The following is a 17,609-nucleotide window of genomic DNA, read 5'->3' as shown; positions in this document are numbered from 1 at the left end:
GTGCAGGCACCTGCAGGCAGAGGGTGAGCAGCCGTAGCTGCGACAGCGGTCTCCGCACCACAGTGACTGCAGCCAGCGTCCCTGACGGCCACCCTCCGGCTGGGAGTCACAGCCAAAGGAAATCGACCAGCTGATGGCTAGTCATTAAGCACCTACTGTGTGCCAAGAGCTGCTGACAGACACCCAGTGAACCAAGCATGACCTCTGTCCTTAGAGGCCCTGGGAGGGGGAAGGGTGGGGGAGAGGCAAGAGGGGGCTGCTTGGGGCAAACAGACCCTCCGTAAGCTGGCGGTGCCCGTCTCCAGAGGCCGTGGGTTCCGTGCTCAGAGGGAGGCTTCGGCCCTGCGGGGACCAGGCTCCGGCTGCAGCGCTGTCCCCGCTGACCAGAGCCCGAGCCCAGACGGGGAGCCGCTTTCTGGCCTGGGCCCTGGTGCCAGGACTTAGGGAAGCGGCCGGGGCCTGTGAGCTGCAGCCTGGCGCAGCCACACTGCGGTGGCGGCAAAGGCACAGCTCTGTCTGTGGGGTCGGAGGGCAGTCGGGGAAGCTGGCCGAGGAGCAGCTGTCAGGTCGGGCGTAAATGAGCGGGTCTGCTTCGAGCGGGCACACGTCGGCGCCTCTGTTCCCACGTGTGGAAGGGACGAGGTCTGACCTGCACCCGTCCAGAGCGGGGGTGGGGGGAGAAAGACGTCGCTTGAACAATCACGGGTCCTGCCGAAGTCCACTGGAGAGGGCCGCCTCCCCTTGGGGACCTGCTGCACCTCGTCTGCTGTTCACTCCTCAAGGCGCAGAATCAGCCTGAGACGGAGCTGCCAGTGGGGGCGCCCCGTCCCCTAGAGGCCGTGGTTTCCTGTAACCACGTCCCCCCGGGGTCCACAGTTGGGCGGCAGGGTCACAGTTCCTTAGCATCTCAGGCGAACTCGGAGCCAGCTTTCAGGGTGGGCTTCTTACACTGTATCCCCAGTCCCTCCCAGCAAGTTCCCTGGTTTCTGGGTTCCATGGGTCCTTAGACGCCCCCACCCTCTGCTCACACACCCCGGGCGGGCGGGGACTCGCACGCCAGCCACCAGCCTCCTCTCCTGGGAGCCGGCCCTGTCCTCGCCGCCCCAGGAGAGCTGCAGACACACGGGGGGACGGAGCGCATCCTCGCCACAGCCAGCCCCCACGTGACCGATCGCCTCGCCCTCAGGGGCCCCCCTCCACGGGACCTGACAGATGAGGACGCTGGGCGCCGAAGCGATGTCCTCCATGCTGCTGGGACATTGCCTCCGTGGGCTCCGACTCACCGGAGACAACCTATGTTGGAAAACGTGCGCAGATTTCAGACTCCACAGATGAGTCTTTGCGACACACACAAGGACAGCAGTGGCCGGTGAGCGCAGCTCTGCCTAAACACGTGAACCTTCTCGTCCCAAACAAGCCTTTGGTTTGAACGTTCCTGCAGCAGAATCCCCGTGCAGGAAGGACTCTTCTGCGTTAGTCACTTCTGAGCGACCAAGACTTAGGCTGATTTGCCTTTACAGACTGACTGTCCCCTACAAAGCCCTAACTGACGGGCGAGCAGGACTTCCTCTTCCCCCCGCCCCCCAGGAAGGCGCTACGTGGAGCTAAGCTCCTGGCGGGGCTGTTCCCACCCTTTTCTGGCCTCCCCTGAGTCTGCGGCAGGACGGTGGCGGGCATGTCGGGGTGGGACCTGTCCAGCAGATTCTGCGGGGACTTTACGCTCTCTGCTGCGTCATGGAGAGAAGCTGCCACGCATGGCTGTGCAGCTGAGACAGAAGGATTTTCTTTTTAAAGGAGAGGCGAGACTGTCATAGAAGCAGAGTTACTCTCGTGGGCTCTGAGGGCACAGGGTGTCTGGGACACGAGGTGGCTGGAGATCAGGGACCCACTGCTGCGCTGCCTGCACAGCTGAGCCACGAGGTGTCCCGGTTCCTCCCGAAGCCGGGCAGCACAGTTGTCTGTCCCGCTCACCACGGGCTTCCGGAGTTACCTACACAGCCTCTGCGCTGGGGGACCTCAGGTGTGTCAGGGACACAGCCCACAGCCGGGCCAGCCTCTCTGGACGCTCTGGGCGATGGATGCAGCCCTTCCGATGGTGCCGTGTCCCCTGCGCCTGGGCTTCTCATCCGTCAGGCGAAGTTCACCTCCGTGGAGCAGCTCCCTGAGCTCGGGGGCTTCTGTAAGGGCCCCGCCCCTGCCTGTGCTTGCGTGGGGGCTCTGGCAGAGCAAGCTTGACTCTTGCTGCGTTCGGGAAGCCAGACATGGGCCTCTGCGTTGGAGACTGCGCCCCCACAGGTACAAGCGTGCTGGGCGGAGGACGGGCCGTCCCGATTCCTCACCGTCCCCAGATCTGGGAGGGCGCCCGCAATCCAGGACCTCGGCAGCCCAGGTTGCCCGAGGCAACCTTGTTCTGATCCAGGGTAACGCTGAACAAAATCCTGTTGCTTTTTTTCCTTAAGTGTTTGATGATCTTTGTAGTTGGAGCCGAGAGATTCCTAAAAGCTTCAGTGAGAACAGAGCACCGGCTCGCTCGCCACTGTGGAAGGACGCGCCGCAGCCCCCTCTCCAAAGAGGCCTCCGCCTCAGAGCACGACATTCCGTGACCATGCTGTCATCCTCAGGGTCCCAGGTCTGCCGAGAAACAGAGTCCTGGATCCTGAGATAAGAACTGGGCCCTGGCCAGTATGCCAGGGTTGCAGGTTCGATCCCCAGTCAGGGCACAAACAAGAATCAAGCAATGATGCATCAGTAAGTGGAACAACAAATCCATGTTTCTCTCTCTCCGCCTCTCTTCTCCCCTTGCTCTAAAATTAATAAATTAAAAACAACACTAAACATAATATAAGAATGTATTGCTTTGCTTCAACTACAACAAGTCCAAGTCAATAAAGACACTTCCGTGTGCCGTTGGCTGGAGTCCTGCGCAGCCGGGAGACGGATGGGGACGGGGAACTCCAGGCTGTGTGTTCACAGTGTAGAAACCAACTAAAGGCCTGTGACACCCGAGGAGGAACTGGGGTCGCCGGTGTCCTCGAGCTCATCCCAGGCGTGGGTCTCTGTTAAAGGACGCAGCACCGGCCCAAGCCCAGATGTGCCCTCCACACCCACAGCCACCGTGTCACAGGCGGAAGCGTCTGGCCAGGGTCACGGTTCAGTCTAAATCCTGGAGGAAAGCGGAGACCGTGGGGGGCCCAGAAGAGGTATCGGATGAACGAATACCTCACTGTCCCCTCCGCAGACGCCTACGCCACCAGCAACGGCAGGGTCTTCATCTTCTAGTGACATGAAAATTACAGACCACGCTTGTCCATCCACTCAGTGGGTGTGGGTCACCTCACCGGCTCTGAGGGAAACAGCATCCTGGGAGCTCCATGAAGTCAGCGGCGAAGGCGGCCCCGGTGCGCGCTCGGTGGGTGGGGGCGGGTGGAGTGGGGATGCTAGAGTGGATCCATTAACGACCGAGCGGCCGCGGCCTCCGGCGACCCTCGCCTGTCTGTCTGCAAGGGTTGTTCCCTCGCGATTGTCTAGAAGAAGATAATTCTGTTGGCATTTCTGAAAAATCATCTTAAAGTTACTGTTTCTTCTGTAGCATTTACGAAGATTATCTTCAAGTTACTGACAACACCACGGATCACGTTTTATCAGCTCACCAGACTTTGGAGCTGGTAGGCAGGTGCTTACCTATCATCTTGACCTTGTTCTGGGCCCCTGCTATAGGCCTGGCATTGCAGGCCGTGCTTTTTATACTCTGCTTATCACAACGCCCCCGAGTCAGGCGTCATTATCCTCCACTTGGATGACCAATTGGACAATTTCAAACACTCAGACAGCACCTGGCTGGCCGGCGAGGACTGGGACTCAAACCAGGGCCTTAGTTGTTGGCCGTGTGGCTTTGCCACGTCGTCCGTGGGCCTCAGCCTCTTCCACCTGACACGGGAGGAGAGTGGCTGTTCCGCCCGGGGCCCTGTGCTCTTCTAGGGAAGAGGCAGACCATGCCTATGGGGAACACAGAGAACGTTTGTGGGGAAGTTTGAGCTCTGGTGCGTGGACCAGGCAGTGGCGTGCCGGCTGCTTCGGGAGCCCAGGAGGGGAACGCACCCCGCAGGCCAACGCGAGTTTCTCCCTGGTGGGTGTTCTCCTTCCCTCCTTCGTGAAACTGATGGCTGTCGGTCTATTCATTGTTGTTGTTGTTGTTTTTTTAATCATCGCCTGAGGATATGTGTTATTGACTTCAGAGACTAAGGAAGAGAGAGAGAGAGAAACATCGATCGGTTGCCTCCCGTACGCACCCCGGCCGGGGATCAAACCCGCAACCTTTTGGTGGGCCAACACTCTAACCCACTAAGCCATCCGGTCACCGCGGTAGCTCTTTTTAAATTAAAGTTACTGGAGTGACGTTGGTTAATAACATTGAATCGCACAGGAGCCGAGGGCGGCCACCCCGCAAGACCCGCCTCACAGGAAATGCTGGAAGGAGCTGACAGAGCTCTTCCCCCGAAGGCGCAGAACTGTAAGAGCCCGAGCAGCCAGACAAAGCAGGAGGGTGCACCTCCTGTTCAGAGGAGGGTGCCTAACGCTTAATATGGCCTAACAGTGAAAGGGGACGAAGACATTTTTATCAAGACAAGAGCCACGGTGGGTCCTATTGGAGGAAAATAAGTTGCAGAGCCAGGAAGACACCGCCTGCATTTCCGTGTTTCTGGCCCTGAGTGGGGTCTGACCAGGCCCCTGAAGGACAGGCCCACTTCTTTGCTGAACCAGAAGCACCCCGGGGTTCCAAACCCTTGCTCTGTGGTTGGGGTCTGTGTGCTGTGTTGGCTCCCGGGGAGGCGCGTGTTTGCACGTGGGCCACAAAGGAACCATGTCCAGTCAGCCGAGCGCAGGGCAGAGAGGAGAGGCCCCATCACCTCCAGCTTCCTCTTTGGCCCCGAGCGAGTCCCACAGCCCAGCTGCTCCGCCTTCCTGTCCCCGCATCACGAGGATGAGGGCGGCCATCGTTGGAACCTGTCATCTCATTGACACCTGTAACGTCTCTTCAATAACAATGACCAGCAAACGTGAACACAGAGCTGTTCGGAGATTTGCCACGTGAACTGCAGACGGGCGCACCGCCACATGTCCGCCCTCTCCCCTGCATCGCTCGGAAGGGCTCCAGTGTTTCAAAAGCAGGCTCAAGGTGACCCGATGTTAAAAACTACATAAGTTCACTGTTAATTTCAAAGTCAACATGTTGCCACAAAATCCAGCCTGTGATTGGGACGTAGCAGAACCCTGAAGCTCTGAAGCCCTTGCCAGGCTCCCGGGGACCCCCTGGGGCCCGCCGGCTTGTCCGTCCCGGACGCTGCACAGGCCGGGCCAGCGGCCCCCAGGACCAGGCACCTGCTTCGGAGCAACCGGCCTGTCTCCGGCTCGATGCGTCCGCCGGAACGGAACTGCGAGGTTGTGTTTATAACGCGGCGGCGTGTCAGAGCTGACCGTCTTCTCGGGGGAAGTTGGTTTCGATTTCCTGCCGCTGCCGGTGTTCACTGTCTCAGGAATACGTCTGCGCAGGGGCCCAAAGCCGCTGTGTTCGTGAGGCTTCTGCGTGCTGTGTGTGCTTTAGAAGGGGATGCGGCGCAAACGCAGCAGAACACGTGCACATCGGACACACGCAGCAGACACATCTGGGCCTCCACGCCGGTGTGCACTCTGTCCCCGACTCTAGACGTCCCTCACCCGTGTCATCGCTGCCGGGAAGAACTCACATTAATGTCTTAATAAGACCGATAGGACGCTGTCTAGTCTAGTAGACATGCTTCCCAGGTTCACTCAGTTCTAGGGCTTGCCAGTGTCCCAAGCTCCAGAATTGTTAAAAAAAATCAAGTAAAACTGCCCTGGCCAGCGTGGCTCAGTGGGCGGAGCATCGTCCCGTCAACCAAAAGGTTGTGTGTTCGATCCCCGGTCAGGGAGCCTCTGAGAGGCAACTGATCAATGTTTCCCTCTCTCTACCCCTCCCTCGCCTCCTCTCTCTCTGAAAGCAATGAAAAAAAAAATCTTCAGATGAGGATAAAAAAAAATTAAGCAAAATCTCCTAGCGGATGAAAGAAGCACAGGCCACAGCACGTGTCTGTCCCCACCCCTGCCGGCCCCCCAGCCACCCTCAAGGTCAGCAGCCATTGCCACCTGGAGGCTGTCCAAGTGCCGGCAAGCGGAGTGTGTGAAAGGCTCCCATCCACCAAACCTGGCTTCCCCGGCTCGGCCAGGAGGCCGCTCTCTTCTCCGAGGGCAAGACGCACGGGCAGTCACTGGGGCGCAATGGGGCAGGGCTGCTAGGCCTAACGGCAAACTCTCTGCACGGTGCAGAGGACACACAGCCTTGGTATTTGAACTTGACGTAGAAAAGCAGAGACTCTCCAGGCTGCACCGGGTGGGACTGGGTGCCAGGTCCCCTCACAGCCTGACTCCCCTCTGCTTACAGAGACCGGCCAGACATGGGGGAGGGAGGGACGGTCCCACGCAGAGCGCCGTCGGGGCTGAGCGGGCCCCAAGGGGCACACACCGCAGGCAGCGGGCAGCCACAGGGCGCCTCCGGCCACCATTCCGCAACCCCCACCCCCCAGAGAGGGCCGTGCGCAGACCTAACTCCCTGCCCGGCTTGTTGCAGACGACCACTCCAGGATCCTGCTGAAGGCGGAGAACAGCCACAGCAGCTCGGACTACATCAACGCCAGCCCCATCGTGAGTACCAGTCCCTGCGGAGGCTGCGGCCTCGCCTGGGCTCCGCCTGGGCAGATGCGGGAGGTTCGTGGGGAAAGCGCGTCCCTGCCCGGCTCCCGGGAATGAGCTGGTGACTAGTCTCACCTGGGTAACCAGTCTCAACCAGGTTTCTAGTCTCAACCAATAACTAGTCCCAACCAGATAACTATCTCAACCAGTAACCAGCCTTAATCAGGTAAACAGTCTTTATCAGGTGACCACCCTTAATTAGGTAACTAGCCTCAGCCAGGAAGCAGCCGTGCGGGCGCCAGGCGGCGGCCCGCGGGAGGCGCAGTAGGTAGAGGGAAGCGGCCCCAGCGGCGGGCAGGTGACCAGCTGGAGCCGGGCTTGGAGGGACACCCGCCGCCCCTGTGCTGCACTTTCCTGGGCTGGCTGTGCCCAGGTGTTTCAGGGACAAGGAGACACTGGAGCCCGTGGTTAATTGACCGCCGGCCTTCAGGCCCGTGGACGTTGTGGGCTGGTCTCTCAGAGGCTGCGGCCCAGCCCCCTGACCCCCTCGGTGTCCGAGCCCACGACCAGCCATCATCCAGCTTCCAGAGAGTTCCTCCCAGCCCACAGCTGCGTGGTCTGTCCCCAGTGCTGTCCCAGTGTATGGCCCCAAGGCCTCCTCCCCCAGCCCTGGGGACCGAGGGGCTGCAGCGTAGTAGGAGGGTCTGTATCTGCCCGAGGAGAGGACCCTGGAGCACTTAGCCTGGCAGAGGGGAGGGGGCTGGGCGGCCCCCCTGAACACAGCGTCTCTCCATGTGAGTCTCAATGGAGGCGTCCGCGTGTCTCACAGAAATTGCGATTTACGTCCAGTCCTGGGCAGAATAATCGTGTGGGTGCTGCAGGGCTGTGATCCCACAGCAGTGACTTCGTGGGGGACGGAGGTTGGGGGGATGGGGCTGTCCCCGGCCTTGTGAGAGGCCCCCTGCGTGCTAACAGCCCGACTCCTCCATGGCAAGCGGGCCCAGAAGCAGCTGCTGACCTTGGCCGTGTTCACAGTTGCTGGTTCCACTCACCCCGAGGACCTGCTGTAGGAAAGCGTCTTGCTGAGACTGGGCAGGCGGGGCCCCCTCCCACTCCCAGACACCCCTCCTGTGCCCTGAGCGAGCCCCGTGCAGAGGGCAGACGAGGTGCACTGGGCCATCTGCCCACCGAGCCGGCCTCGGGCCTGCGGTTCCATGTCAGGAGGTCATGGCTCCTCAGGCCGCATCCTCTGAGCTCCCGGGTCCTCGCTGCGGCTGCGTGGTCTTTCTCAGACACATGGCGACATGCTGGGCATTTTCCCATCGGTCTGTGTCAAACCATCAAGCCGGAGTCTTGCTGACTTGCTGTCCCTCACTCAGTAGCAGAAGCATTGTTTCTGGGGAGGCCTGGACTCAGTCTCATGGCGGTAGCCTCCCAGGCCACCGGGGGACAAGAGGAGTCCCGTTCCTCCGCCGGTGCCTTGTCCCTGGGGGTCCCCCATGACAGGGCTGGCGTGAGAACTAAAGCAGTTTTCCCAGGCGGAAAGACAGACACGTGGTCATGTTGTGGCAAGACCCCCACCAGCCCTGTTTTGTGGGGTCCAAGTTCCACTACTTCTGCAGGAGTCCCGGCCCCGCGGGGACAAGGCTGTGAGGTGCAGAGACAGCACCGCCCTGCCTGCCGCCCGGAGTCCCCCACGTGCACAACTGGCCCCCAGGGCGCGCTCGGCTCTCCTCTCCTGCTGTCGGGCAGCCCCAGCCCTCGCCCTCCCGCCAGGGCCCTGCTCTCCGCTCTGTTAGATATGACAGCTCTTTCGTTTCTTTTTAACTGAGTCGTAACGATGAACAAGAAGGAGCCCGTGTACGTCTCCCTCAGGACGGCACAACTCGGCCGAACACGGGCGCCAGCCCTTTGGGTCTGAAAATATTTGCTAGCAGACACCTCTGCGTGCGCCATGGTGGTTTATAGCCAATATTGTTCTCAACTCCGAAGAATGAAACGTGACAAGAACTTCAGTTGTCACGTCGGCATCCCTGCTGTTGGTCACTGAGGCCACCATTCCCCAGAGCCTCCCAGACAAAGGCCCGGTGTCTGGAAAAGGGACTGAAAACGCAGCTAGCTACTCCCGTGCTTTTTTATTTTTATTTTTATTTTTTTTGTATGTTTTATAGATTATGCTGTTGCAGTTGTCCCAATTTCTTTTCCCTTTGCTCCCCTCCACCCAGCAATGCCCCTCCCCCCAGAAGTCCCCCCCACTTAGTCCATGCCCATGGGTTGTGCATAAAGCTCTTCCCAGCATCCCCCCGTCCATTCCCCGCCCTCCCACCTTCTTCATCCCTGCTCCATCTCCCTCCCTCTCCCCCTTCCCCCTCCCAGATGCCCCCCCACATGCTCCCCATTCCTATGATCCTGTTCCCACTCCAGTTGTCTGCTTGGTTTACCTTTGTCCCATTCCCTAGCTTCTGTTGTTGGTAGTTGTGACACTGTTTTCATTTTAATGTTCATAGTTTTGCTCTCCTTTTTGTTAAATAAGCCCCTTTGATGATGAACTCCCTCAGCTTCACCTGGTCTGGGAAGCACTTCATCTGCCCTTCCATTCCAAATGACAGCTTTGCTGGACAGAGTGATCCCGGTTGTAGGTCCTTGCTTTCCATCACCTTGAATTTCCTGCCAGTCCCTTCTTGCCTGCAAAGTGTCCTCTGAGAAATCAGCTGAGAGTCTTATAGGAACATCTTTGTAAGTAACTCTCCTCTTCTCTCTTGCTGCTTTTAAGATTCTCTCTTTATCCTTAACCTTTGGCATTTTGATTATGATGTGTCTTGGTGTGGTCCTCCGTGGGTCTAGTTTGTCTGGGACTCTCTGTGCTTCCTGGACCTGTATGTCCATTTCCTTCCCCAAATTAGGGAAGTTTTCCTTCATTATTTTTTCACGTAGTTTTTCAATTTCTTGCTCTCCCTCTTCTCCTTCCGGCACCCCTAGGATTTGGATGTTGGCACATTTATAGTTGTCCCAGAGGTTCCTAAGCCTCTCCTCATTTTTTAAGTTCTCATTTCCTCCTTCTGTCCTGGCTGACTGTTTTCTTTCTTGTGTTCCAATTTGTTGATGTGAACCCCAGTGTCCTTTCCTTCACCAATAGCTTCATATGGGTTTTCCTTCGCTTCAGCCAGGACAGCCCTCATTCTCTCCCCGTCCTGTGTAATCTCTGCTGTCAGAGCTGTGAGCATCCTCATCACCAATGCCTCAGACTGTGCATCTGTCAGGCTGTCTCTCCCCGTCCGTTAGGCGTGCTCCCTGCTCACTGCTTGGCTGTGCCGCTGGGACCCTGACCTGCCCCGCTTCTGGGTCGTACTTCTCTGTCTCCTCATCTTTCTGTGTTTGCCTCTGTGATCTGGGCCAGGGCTGTCGCACCTGTGACATTATAGGGGGTGGGGCCTTAGGGACTCATCAGTGCAGGGCGACCAGCTTCACTACGTTGTGGCACTGTGGTGGTGGTGGGGGTCTGAGAGGGAACAGTGTCACTTGCCCAGCACTCGCCCCTTTTCCAGGTACCTCTCCCACTTCCGTATGGGACTGGCGCCCCTCTAGCTGCTGCCCTGGCTGTCGTTCCCAGAGTGGGTGGGTCTGCAGACGTTCTAGGACAGTGGGGCCCTTTAAACAAGCGGACTCTGCTGAGAGACCGGCAGTTTCTTCCTCCGCCCCAACCCCCACTGGTTTGCACAGTCAGAAGCAATGAGGCTTGATTTTCCCTGGTGCTGGGACCACGAGCTGCGAGGTCTGGTGCTGGGGGCTGGGAGCAATCCCCAGGTGTCCTCCTGAGTTTTTAAAATGTGTGACTGCGCTTTCCGCCGGCCTGCCGCTGCTACTGCTGCTGCCACCACCACACCGTGTCCTCTCTGCCCCGGCTCCGCCCCTCCCACCTGTCTGGATGAGTGTTTCCTCTTTATGTCTTTGTTTGCTGGACTCCCATGCAGCTCAGTTTTCTGGAACTTCTGGTTGTCTCTAGTTTTGAGGTAGTTGTGTTCCTTCTTAGTTGTGGAGGGAGACGCAGTGTCTGTCTGTGCCTCCATCTTGGCCGGAAGTTCTTCACTTGCTTTTAGGAAAACACCTGCGGAGTTTGCTTTAGATGTTAGAGAAAGCAGGTGTCAGAGTGGGCAGGTAGGACCCAGAAAGACGATGTGTGTGTTCACTCTCGAGTTAGATCCCAGAGGCCGGCCCGAGGGTCCCCCGAGACGGGGCCACAGCCCACGGGGCCGCCTGCACCAGCACCGGCCCACAGCGCCTCCTCCAGCTCTTCAGCCTCAGAGCTCGGCACACTGGTCCCGGCAGGCCTGACACTTCATTCTGGGGACGAGGGGGTTCTGGACGTCTTGTAGGGAAGATTTGACAATGCATGTCCAGCTGGTTTTGAGGGGACATGTATTCAAACTGGAGACAGTGAGACAGGGATGGGCCCGGGACAGAAGAAGCAATGGGAGAGCCGAGGCGGGGCTGCCTTAGCCTGCCGGGAAGTCAGAGAGGAAAGGGGATCTTGGGGGCAGGGGCAGGGGGTGAGCCCGGGACAAGCTGCCGCTGCCCACTGCTCCCCTGGTTGCAAGTCTTGGGGTCCTTTAGTGTTTAGGAGATGCTGCCTATGGGGGGGCAGGGGGGACAGGGGGTGTGTTCCCAGGAGGGAGAGCCCACTGCTCAGGGCTTCATGTCTCAGATCACTTTTGTTTGGGACACTGGGAAATCGCTGCTACGTTTCTCAAGACAAAGCCAGCCGGTCCTGCTTATTTAATAGTTGTCATTCTATGACTTAAGGCAAATCACAGGGTTGTTTTTTAACCATGCAGTTAGAAACTCATAAAATATTCCTCACCGGTACCCTGGTGCGCGTGGTGTCCTCATAGACTCGGTCTGCCCTGTGGACCGTGGATTCCGCACAAATTGTTTTACCTTTTCTAAAAATATCCCGGAACCCGGAGTTGAAGGGCACATTGCCCATGTCCCTCCCGCCCACCCGTTTGCACAGATATGGGGGCCGAGGCCCAGAGGCAGAACCTCACTCCTTCCACGGCCACAGAGCCTGTGTTTGTGAATCTCACGCCTGTGTGGATGGAAAGTTTACTGCGAAATCGCGGAAAATAAAGGGAGGGGACGGGGAAGAGGAAGCACAGGCGCGGGGGCGGAGGCTTCTCCTGTTTGGCAGAACTGTGTGCCGGGGGGGCCGGTCACCCCGACATGCACACATCGAAAATCAAAACTCCTGACTTCTGCTCGGCACTTCCTTCTGGAACGGCTTACCTGTGGCTCTCAGCCGGCGTGGTGCACGCTGCGGCGAATTTCAGGACGGGGTCTGGTTTGGGTCCCGAGTCACTGAGTTAGACGCCCCAAAAGCACCTCCCTGCCCCAGTGCGCTGCTAGTGTCACGCTGCTGTCCCCTGGAGTCACTCGCCTGCCCTGCGGCGGCATGCACACCACAGGCGCTGGGCGCCGTCACCTCCACACTGTGCCGGGCGCAGCGCCTTCTCCTGTCCCTGCCCAAGGAGCTGCGTCCCATGCGGCCCGGCCCGCCTGCATGCACGGCCGTGTGTACGGTGGCACCAGCGTGACCCCCGGGGTCCTCATCGGCCACCGCAGCGTGATGTGTGGGTGACGCATCCTCGCCTCCACTGCACTGGGCAGCACACATGTCACCGTCAGCTGCCACACGCAGCGCCTTTAGTCCTGAGTGAGCCCCTGTGGGCCGGCCTGCGGCAGCCGTCAACCAGCACAGAGCTGAGCACCCAGCGCTTCAGGGCGTTGCTGGAACCCTGAGGGTGGCAGGGCAGCGATGACACGGGGACATGTTGCCGACCCCAGCCTACCTGGCCCCGTCCGCTAGGATAGCCAGGGTGTGGCGTGGAGGGGACAGCTGTCCCTTTGCCACCCCTCGGAATGTGTTTCGTGCTTTGCTGCTCCAGGCTCTGCCCTGGAGTCCTTTCCCTCCTTTTCTGCCTGGTCAGTCTTCCCACTGAACGTCGTCATGCAGATCCTTGGGGGCCAGCTCCCCTGTGGAGGCCAGCAGGTGGCGGCGGACGTGCAGACGGGCCACCAAGCCCCCCGCGCTCCTTTGCTGCCGGCGTCCTGTCTGACAGGAAATTAGCGCTGGGACACCGGCCCCCCTCTCAGGACACCCCTGCCTCCTGGGCTCCCGACGCAGCTGTGCCCGAGCTGTCGTGGTGACAGACACAAGCACCCACGCGGGCGCGGTCACGCTCTCTGGAGGCCACGCAGCCAGCTGGTCAGGAGTGCGTCTGGGGCGGGAGCACCGCGGTGACCGCGCCCACACTAGGCCAGGACCAAGGCTCCCGTCTCGCCAGCCACACCACAGGCCTAACAGCGGGCGCGTGATGGGAACCGGACCCTGCGCAAGCTGCCTGCCTGGGTCCCGCGCACCCGTGGGAACGTCGTCCCGCTGGCCCAGCCTGTGTCGTGGGCTCACTTGTTGGTGTCTGGTCTTCACGTCCACTGATGCTGCTCCCATCACCTGCACATCAGGTGTAAGGAGGGCATCCTGACGTGTCGCTCAGGCCCCGGGCTCCACCATCGTTCGCGTGGGGGGGGGGGGGGAGCAGGTGACGTGGCGCCCGGTGCAGATTTCCCGTCCCGCCCCTGCGCTGACACTGAACTTCCTTGTTTTTGACCATTTTCTGAGCTAATCTGTGTGACTCTGGTCTCTGCAGATGGACCACGACCCCAGGAACCCTGCGTACATCGCCACCCAGGGACCCCTGCCGGCCACCGTGGCTGACTTCTGGCAGGTGACTCTGTTTAATTCATTCGTTTTTCTGAAAATAAGCCCTGACATTGATCGTGAATACTGCCTTGAGGTCGAGCAGCCAATTCAGACTTGCTTACGGGGTTTATGAGATGCTGTATGATGTCAGGATTTACAGGAGGCCTTTTCGGTTTGCACAATCAGTTTTTCAGATCTTGTTTGAAAAACAAATCCCTTCAGGAGGTTTGCAGGCACTTTTCTGGCCCTGGTACAGTTCCCGTGCGTGGACCACCGTGGCCCCTGGTGCTCTGCGGCCCCACCAGTCCCTGCGCGCGCGTTTTGACGAGGAAGAGGGTCAGCACTCGGCACGCGCTCGCCACGCGTCGGAGTGAGTGAGGGACGGGCACTGAAGTGCCGCTGCAGGAAGAAACAATGTTAATCCACGTTTAAATCCGAGTATTTTATAAAACTGTGTCTGTCATCTGTGGTTGAATCTTATGAAGGAAACATGTGTTCAGATGATCTATTCTCTCCCATGTGGATCCTCTGATGCGGACGGGGGCTCAGACGCAGAGAACTAACTTTGTCATTAGTCACTGAGAGCGGAGTCAGGACAGTGGGTCCCCGCCTCCGTCCGTAGTCACCCCTGTGACCAGGCCAGGTGGCAGTGGGGTTCAGAAGGGGGCAGGGCTGACGCACACACATGACGTGATGATTCAGCAGCCACAGCAACCTCCCACGGTGTGTCGGGCACACGGGTGGGCAGAGCCCCCTCAGGGAGAGGCCCGTTAAGGGCAGAGGCCTGAGAAATAGGTGCCACTTCGCGCAGTGACTCGGGTGCATGAGTGGATGGGGCACCTGCTACGTCCGGGCTGCAGGTAATCAGCGTAGCAGCCAACCCTCGAAGCCTGGTCTGGGGTTCCATTCTGCATCTTAACGCGGGAGAGTGACTAGATTAATCAGCTAAAAGGAACAAAGCCGCTCATGCTCCACGCCCTTTCTGTCCCCGTGGTCTTATCCCCCTTTCCACCTGCTCTGAAGCCTCACCCCACTCTCCAGCTGGGGGGGACATGCTCCTGGCCCCCTCACCGCGTTTCCAGGGGAGTCAGGAAGGGCCCCCGAGGTGGGCGCGCAAGCTCCTACCCTGCCGGCACGCTGACAGGCAGATCCATGTCCCGTGTTGCGGGCACGGCAGTGATTGTCCAAGAGCTCACGGAACTCACCCAAGACCGCCAGCGCGAGACCCAGGTCCCGCCGGCAAGATGGCCTCTCTGGTTGCTGTCATGCTGCTGGAGAAAACCAGCCCCCCCGCCCCACCATTCCATTGATCAAACTTGTCACTGAGGCGTGGACCCACTGAATCTCGGCGTGACGGTGGCTCTGAGGACAAGCTCCCCACCCCCGCCGCTGGATGCTGAGTTTCCTCTGCTTTGCATCTTGCGGGGGCTGTCCAGCCCAAGAGCAGCACCTCTGGCCACAGGGGCTCAGCACCCCCTGTCCGGGGCTAACGACTCACGTGGGAAGGTCCTAGCACCCCCAGTCTGGGGTCAGCCGCTCATGTAGGAAGGTCCTCGCTGGCCAGGAGCTCAGACCAATAGGCCGAGTCTGCTCCACACGCCCACGGGCGGGTCTGTCTTCTCCCGAGAGCTCTTGATTCCAGGGAAACAGCAAATGTCTCTCCTTCTTGCCTGAGGAAAAATATTATCGTTGGTGGCAAACGTCCCCGCGTCTGTTGCTATGAGACTCGGCTGTTTCACGGGTCAGGCTGGGGTCTGAGCATCCCTCCTGCTCTGGGGACCAGCGCCCGCCCAGCGTCCTGCCGCCACCGCGTCCCTCCTCTCCACGGGGGCCCGCGCCGCCGCCTGTTTGCTGAAGAATAGCCAGGCAGGTGCGTTCACGTCACGCACAGCAGAGAAGACAACCCCTGTCCTCCGCTGAGCTGGTGACCCGCCCCAGAGCCTGTGGTTTGGTGCAGAGTGTGGGGCCGTGGGGCCGAGCAGGGCCAGAGCCTTCCCGGCTGCCGGCGACGGCTCAGGACGCCCCCCGACGCCCGGGCGCCGTGAGAGGGGGCGGCCCCTCCCCGCGAAAGCGGCCGTGGACACGTCGGGACAGCGGGCGGCCTCGGCCCGCTGAGGAACCCCACACACAGGTGCTGTGGGCACAAGAGTTGACGCCTTACCCCCTCAGCGCCCACCGCTGCAGGTGTGTGCTTTTTATTTTATTTTTAATCCTCACCCAAGAATATATTTATTGCTTTGAGAGAGAAAGAGGCGTCTGTGAGAGAGAAACAGCAACCCGGGATGGACCCGCGGCCCGTGGTGCCCAGGATGACGCTGCAGCCGGCCGAGCGCCGGCCAGGGCAGCAGCTCCGCTCTGACCCAGCGATGGGGGCTCCTGCTTCCTGCTGAGAAAGTCGTCCCCTTCGTGCTCAGTGGAGGGGCCGCGGCCGGGACGCCACAAGTCACCTCCGAACATGCAAGGCGCTCGATAAATGTGCCAACCCGTGGGTGACCACGAATCTGTGTCCTCTGCCGTCTGACCGGACAGGAAGTGCCAGCCGCTTCCATCCTGGTCCTCAAACGCTGAGCCTCCTCTGTCGGAAGCCACCCACATCAGCGGACCCCACGCAGACCAGGGAGGGACTGGGTCATCCTCCACGTCCTGGGCGAGAAGGACGGGGACTTCTGAGCCTGGCAGCTCCCGTGGTGCTGCCCAGTGTCGGGCACCAGGCGGCATAAACCGAGCCACGCCGGCGGAAACCCTGCAACCCGTGCCTGGTGAGCAATGGCGCCTCAGTCGCCTGGCTTCTCCCCGGCATCGTGTGTGCCCCGTGGCGGTGCCGGCTGAAGGCCCGCCGGCTGGGCCCTGGGGTGAAGCGGGGAGGGCCGGGGCCCTGGCAGGCTGCCTGCGTGTCTCATGTAGCAAATTCTCCTTCTGCGTGTACACGCAGTGACCTAGAAAGAAATATTACCCCCGAGAGCGCCCTTCGGATTGTTTGCTTCAATTAGTTTCATTTGGATTTAATCGTGCCCAGATCTTCGGAGAGCTGCCCCCCGCCCCCCCGCCCTGAGCAGGAACGCGCTGGCCGCCTGGAAGCGCCCCTAAGTGAGGGGGCTTCCTAATGTCACACTTGGGTGGCGCGGCGGAGTGCTGGATGATTAGTTTACAGCCTCGATCATTGTGTTTTTATTACACTCATAAAATCTGCGTTTCTCCTCATTTTCGTAACGGCTTCGATGGGCTCTGCGCCTTCCAGGGGCCAGTTTGCAGTTACGGGCCGCAGGGCGCACTAGCGGGAAGGCCGCTGGGCCTGGAGCCCTGGTGGTGGACGTGCGCCTCCAGTTCCAGCTTGCAGCTGGGCTCGCACGGAGGAAAGGCGTGCGTGGGTTGGCGCATAATTCACGTTTATTTGTGGGCTTTCTCGAGAACACGTCAGCGGGTTCCATTAAATTCCAATATAAATGATCCGTCGCAAGGTTCCCGAGAGAGCTGACGATCTCCGTCACGTGGGAACATAAATCAATATTAAAAGAGGGAAAATGTTGTGCAGTGTCTGATTTTTAAATTATAGTTTAAACAGGGTGGGGGGATTGAATAACATGGACTATAAAGAGAAAGCGTTTTATATTTGCGATATGTGGCTGTGATAAATAACAAGATTTTAATTGGATGGTTATATGGGTATTTAAAAGAAGCAGAAGCTCTCTTATTCCATTTACATCTGATTGCAGTTGATCGTAAATGTTTCTGGGAGCCGCGCGTGGCCCCTGCGGGGACAGCGGCCTTCCTCACTATGACTTAGGAGCCAATAAAGTCCTGGTGCCCGGGGGACCCCTGCTTCTGCTCAGCCCCTGGCACACGAGCCCCCACCCCGACCTGAGAGCCGGGCTGGAGGGTTCTCACGTCTTTGCCGTTCTTGCCACGTTTCATGTGCGTGTGTTGGTTTCCTGGGCCATGCAGTTGTGTTACTGTGGCCGTTACGAATTAAACCAGTTTTGGGTGCATTTCCATCAAAACAGCCCTGCTGCATCTTGGGAGGAGTCGGTGGGTTTCCGGCGGTGAGACGTCACTTCCTGTGATGCTCTTCAAAAAGCGTCACTGCAAAGAGTCTCTCTCGTCCCACGGAATAACAGCCGCCCTGAAAAACGGGAGTCCCCTGGGCGAG

The 17,609-nt window shown here is 59.3% G+C and overlaps 1 protein-coding gene across 1 annotated transcript in view; it reads left to right on the top strand.

The window, feature by feature from the left end:
- Window positions 1-17,609, top strand: part of PTPRN2 (protein tyrosine phosphatase receptor type N2) — a 367,694-nt gene that overhangs the window by 334,190 nt on the left and 15,895 nt on the right. The window contains exons 16-17 of the mRNA XM_090287741.1: window positions 6,644-6,717; window positions 13,410-13,487. Coding sequence (XP_090143867.1) covers window positions 6,644-6,717; window positions 13,410-13,487 — 152 coding nt within the window. The remainder of the gene's footprint in view (window positions 1-6,643; window positions 6,718-13,409; window positions 13,488-17,609) is intronic.

This window comes from Furipterus horrens, unplaced genomic scaffold, assembly GCF_987537825.1.
Source record: "Furipterus horrens unplaced genomic scaffold, mFurHor1.1.pri manual_scaffold_9, whole genome shotgun sequence".
NCBI classification, from domain to species: Eukaryota; Metazoa; Chordata; class Mammalia; order Chiroptera; family Furipteridae; genus Furipterus; species Furipterus horrens.
This window is presented reverse-complemented; position numbering and strand designations above follow the sequence as displayed.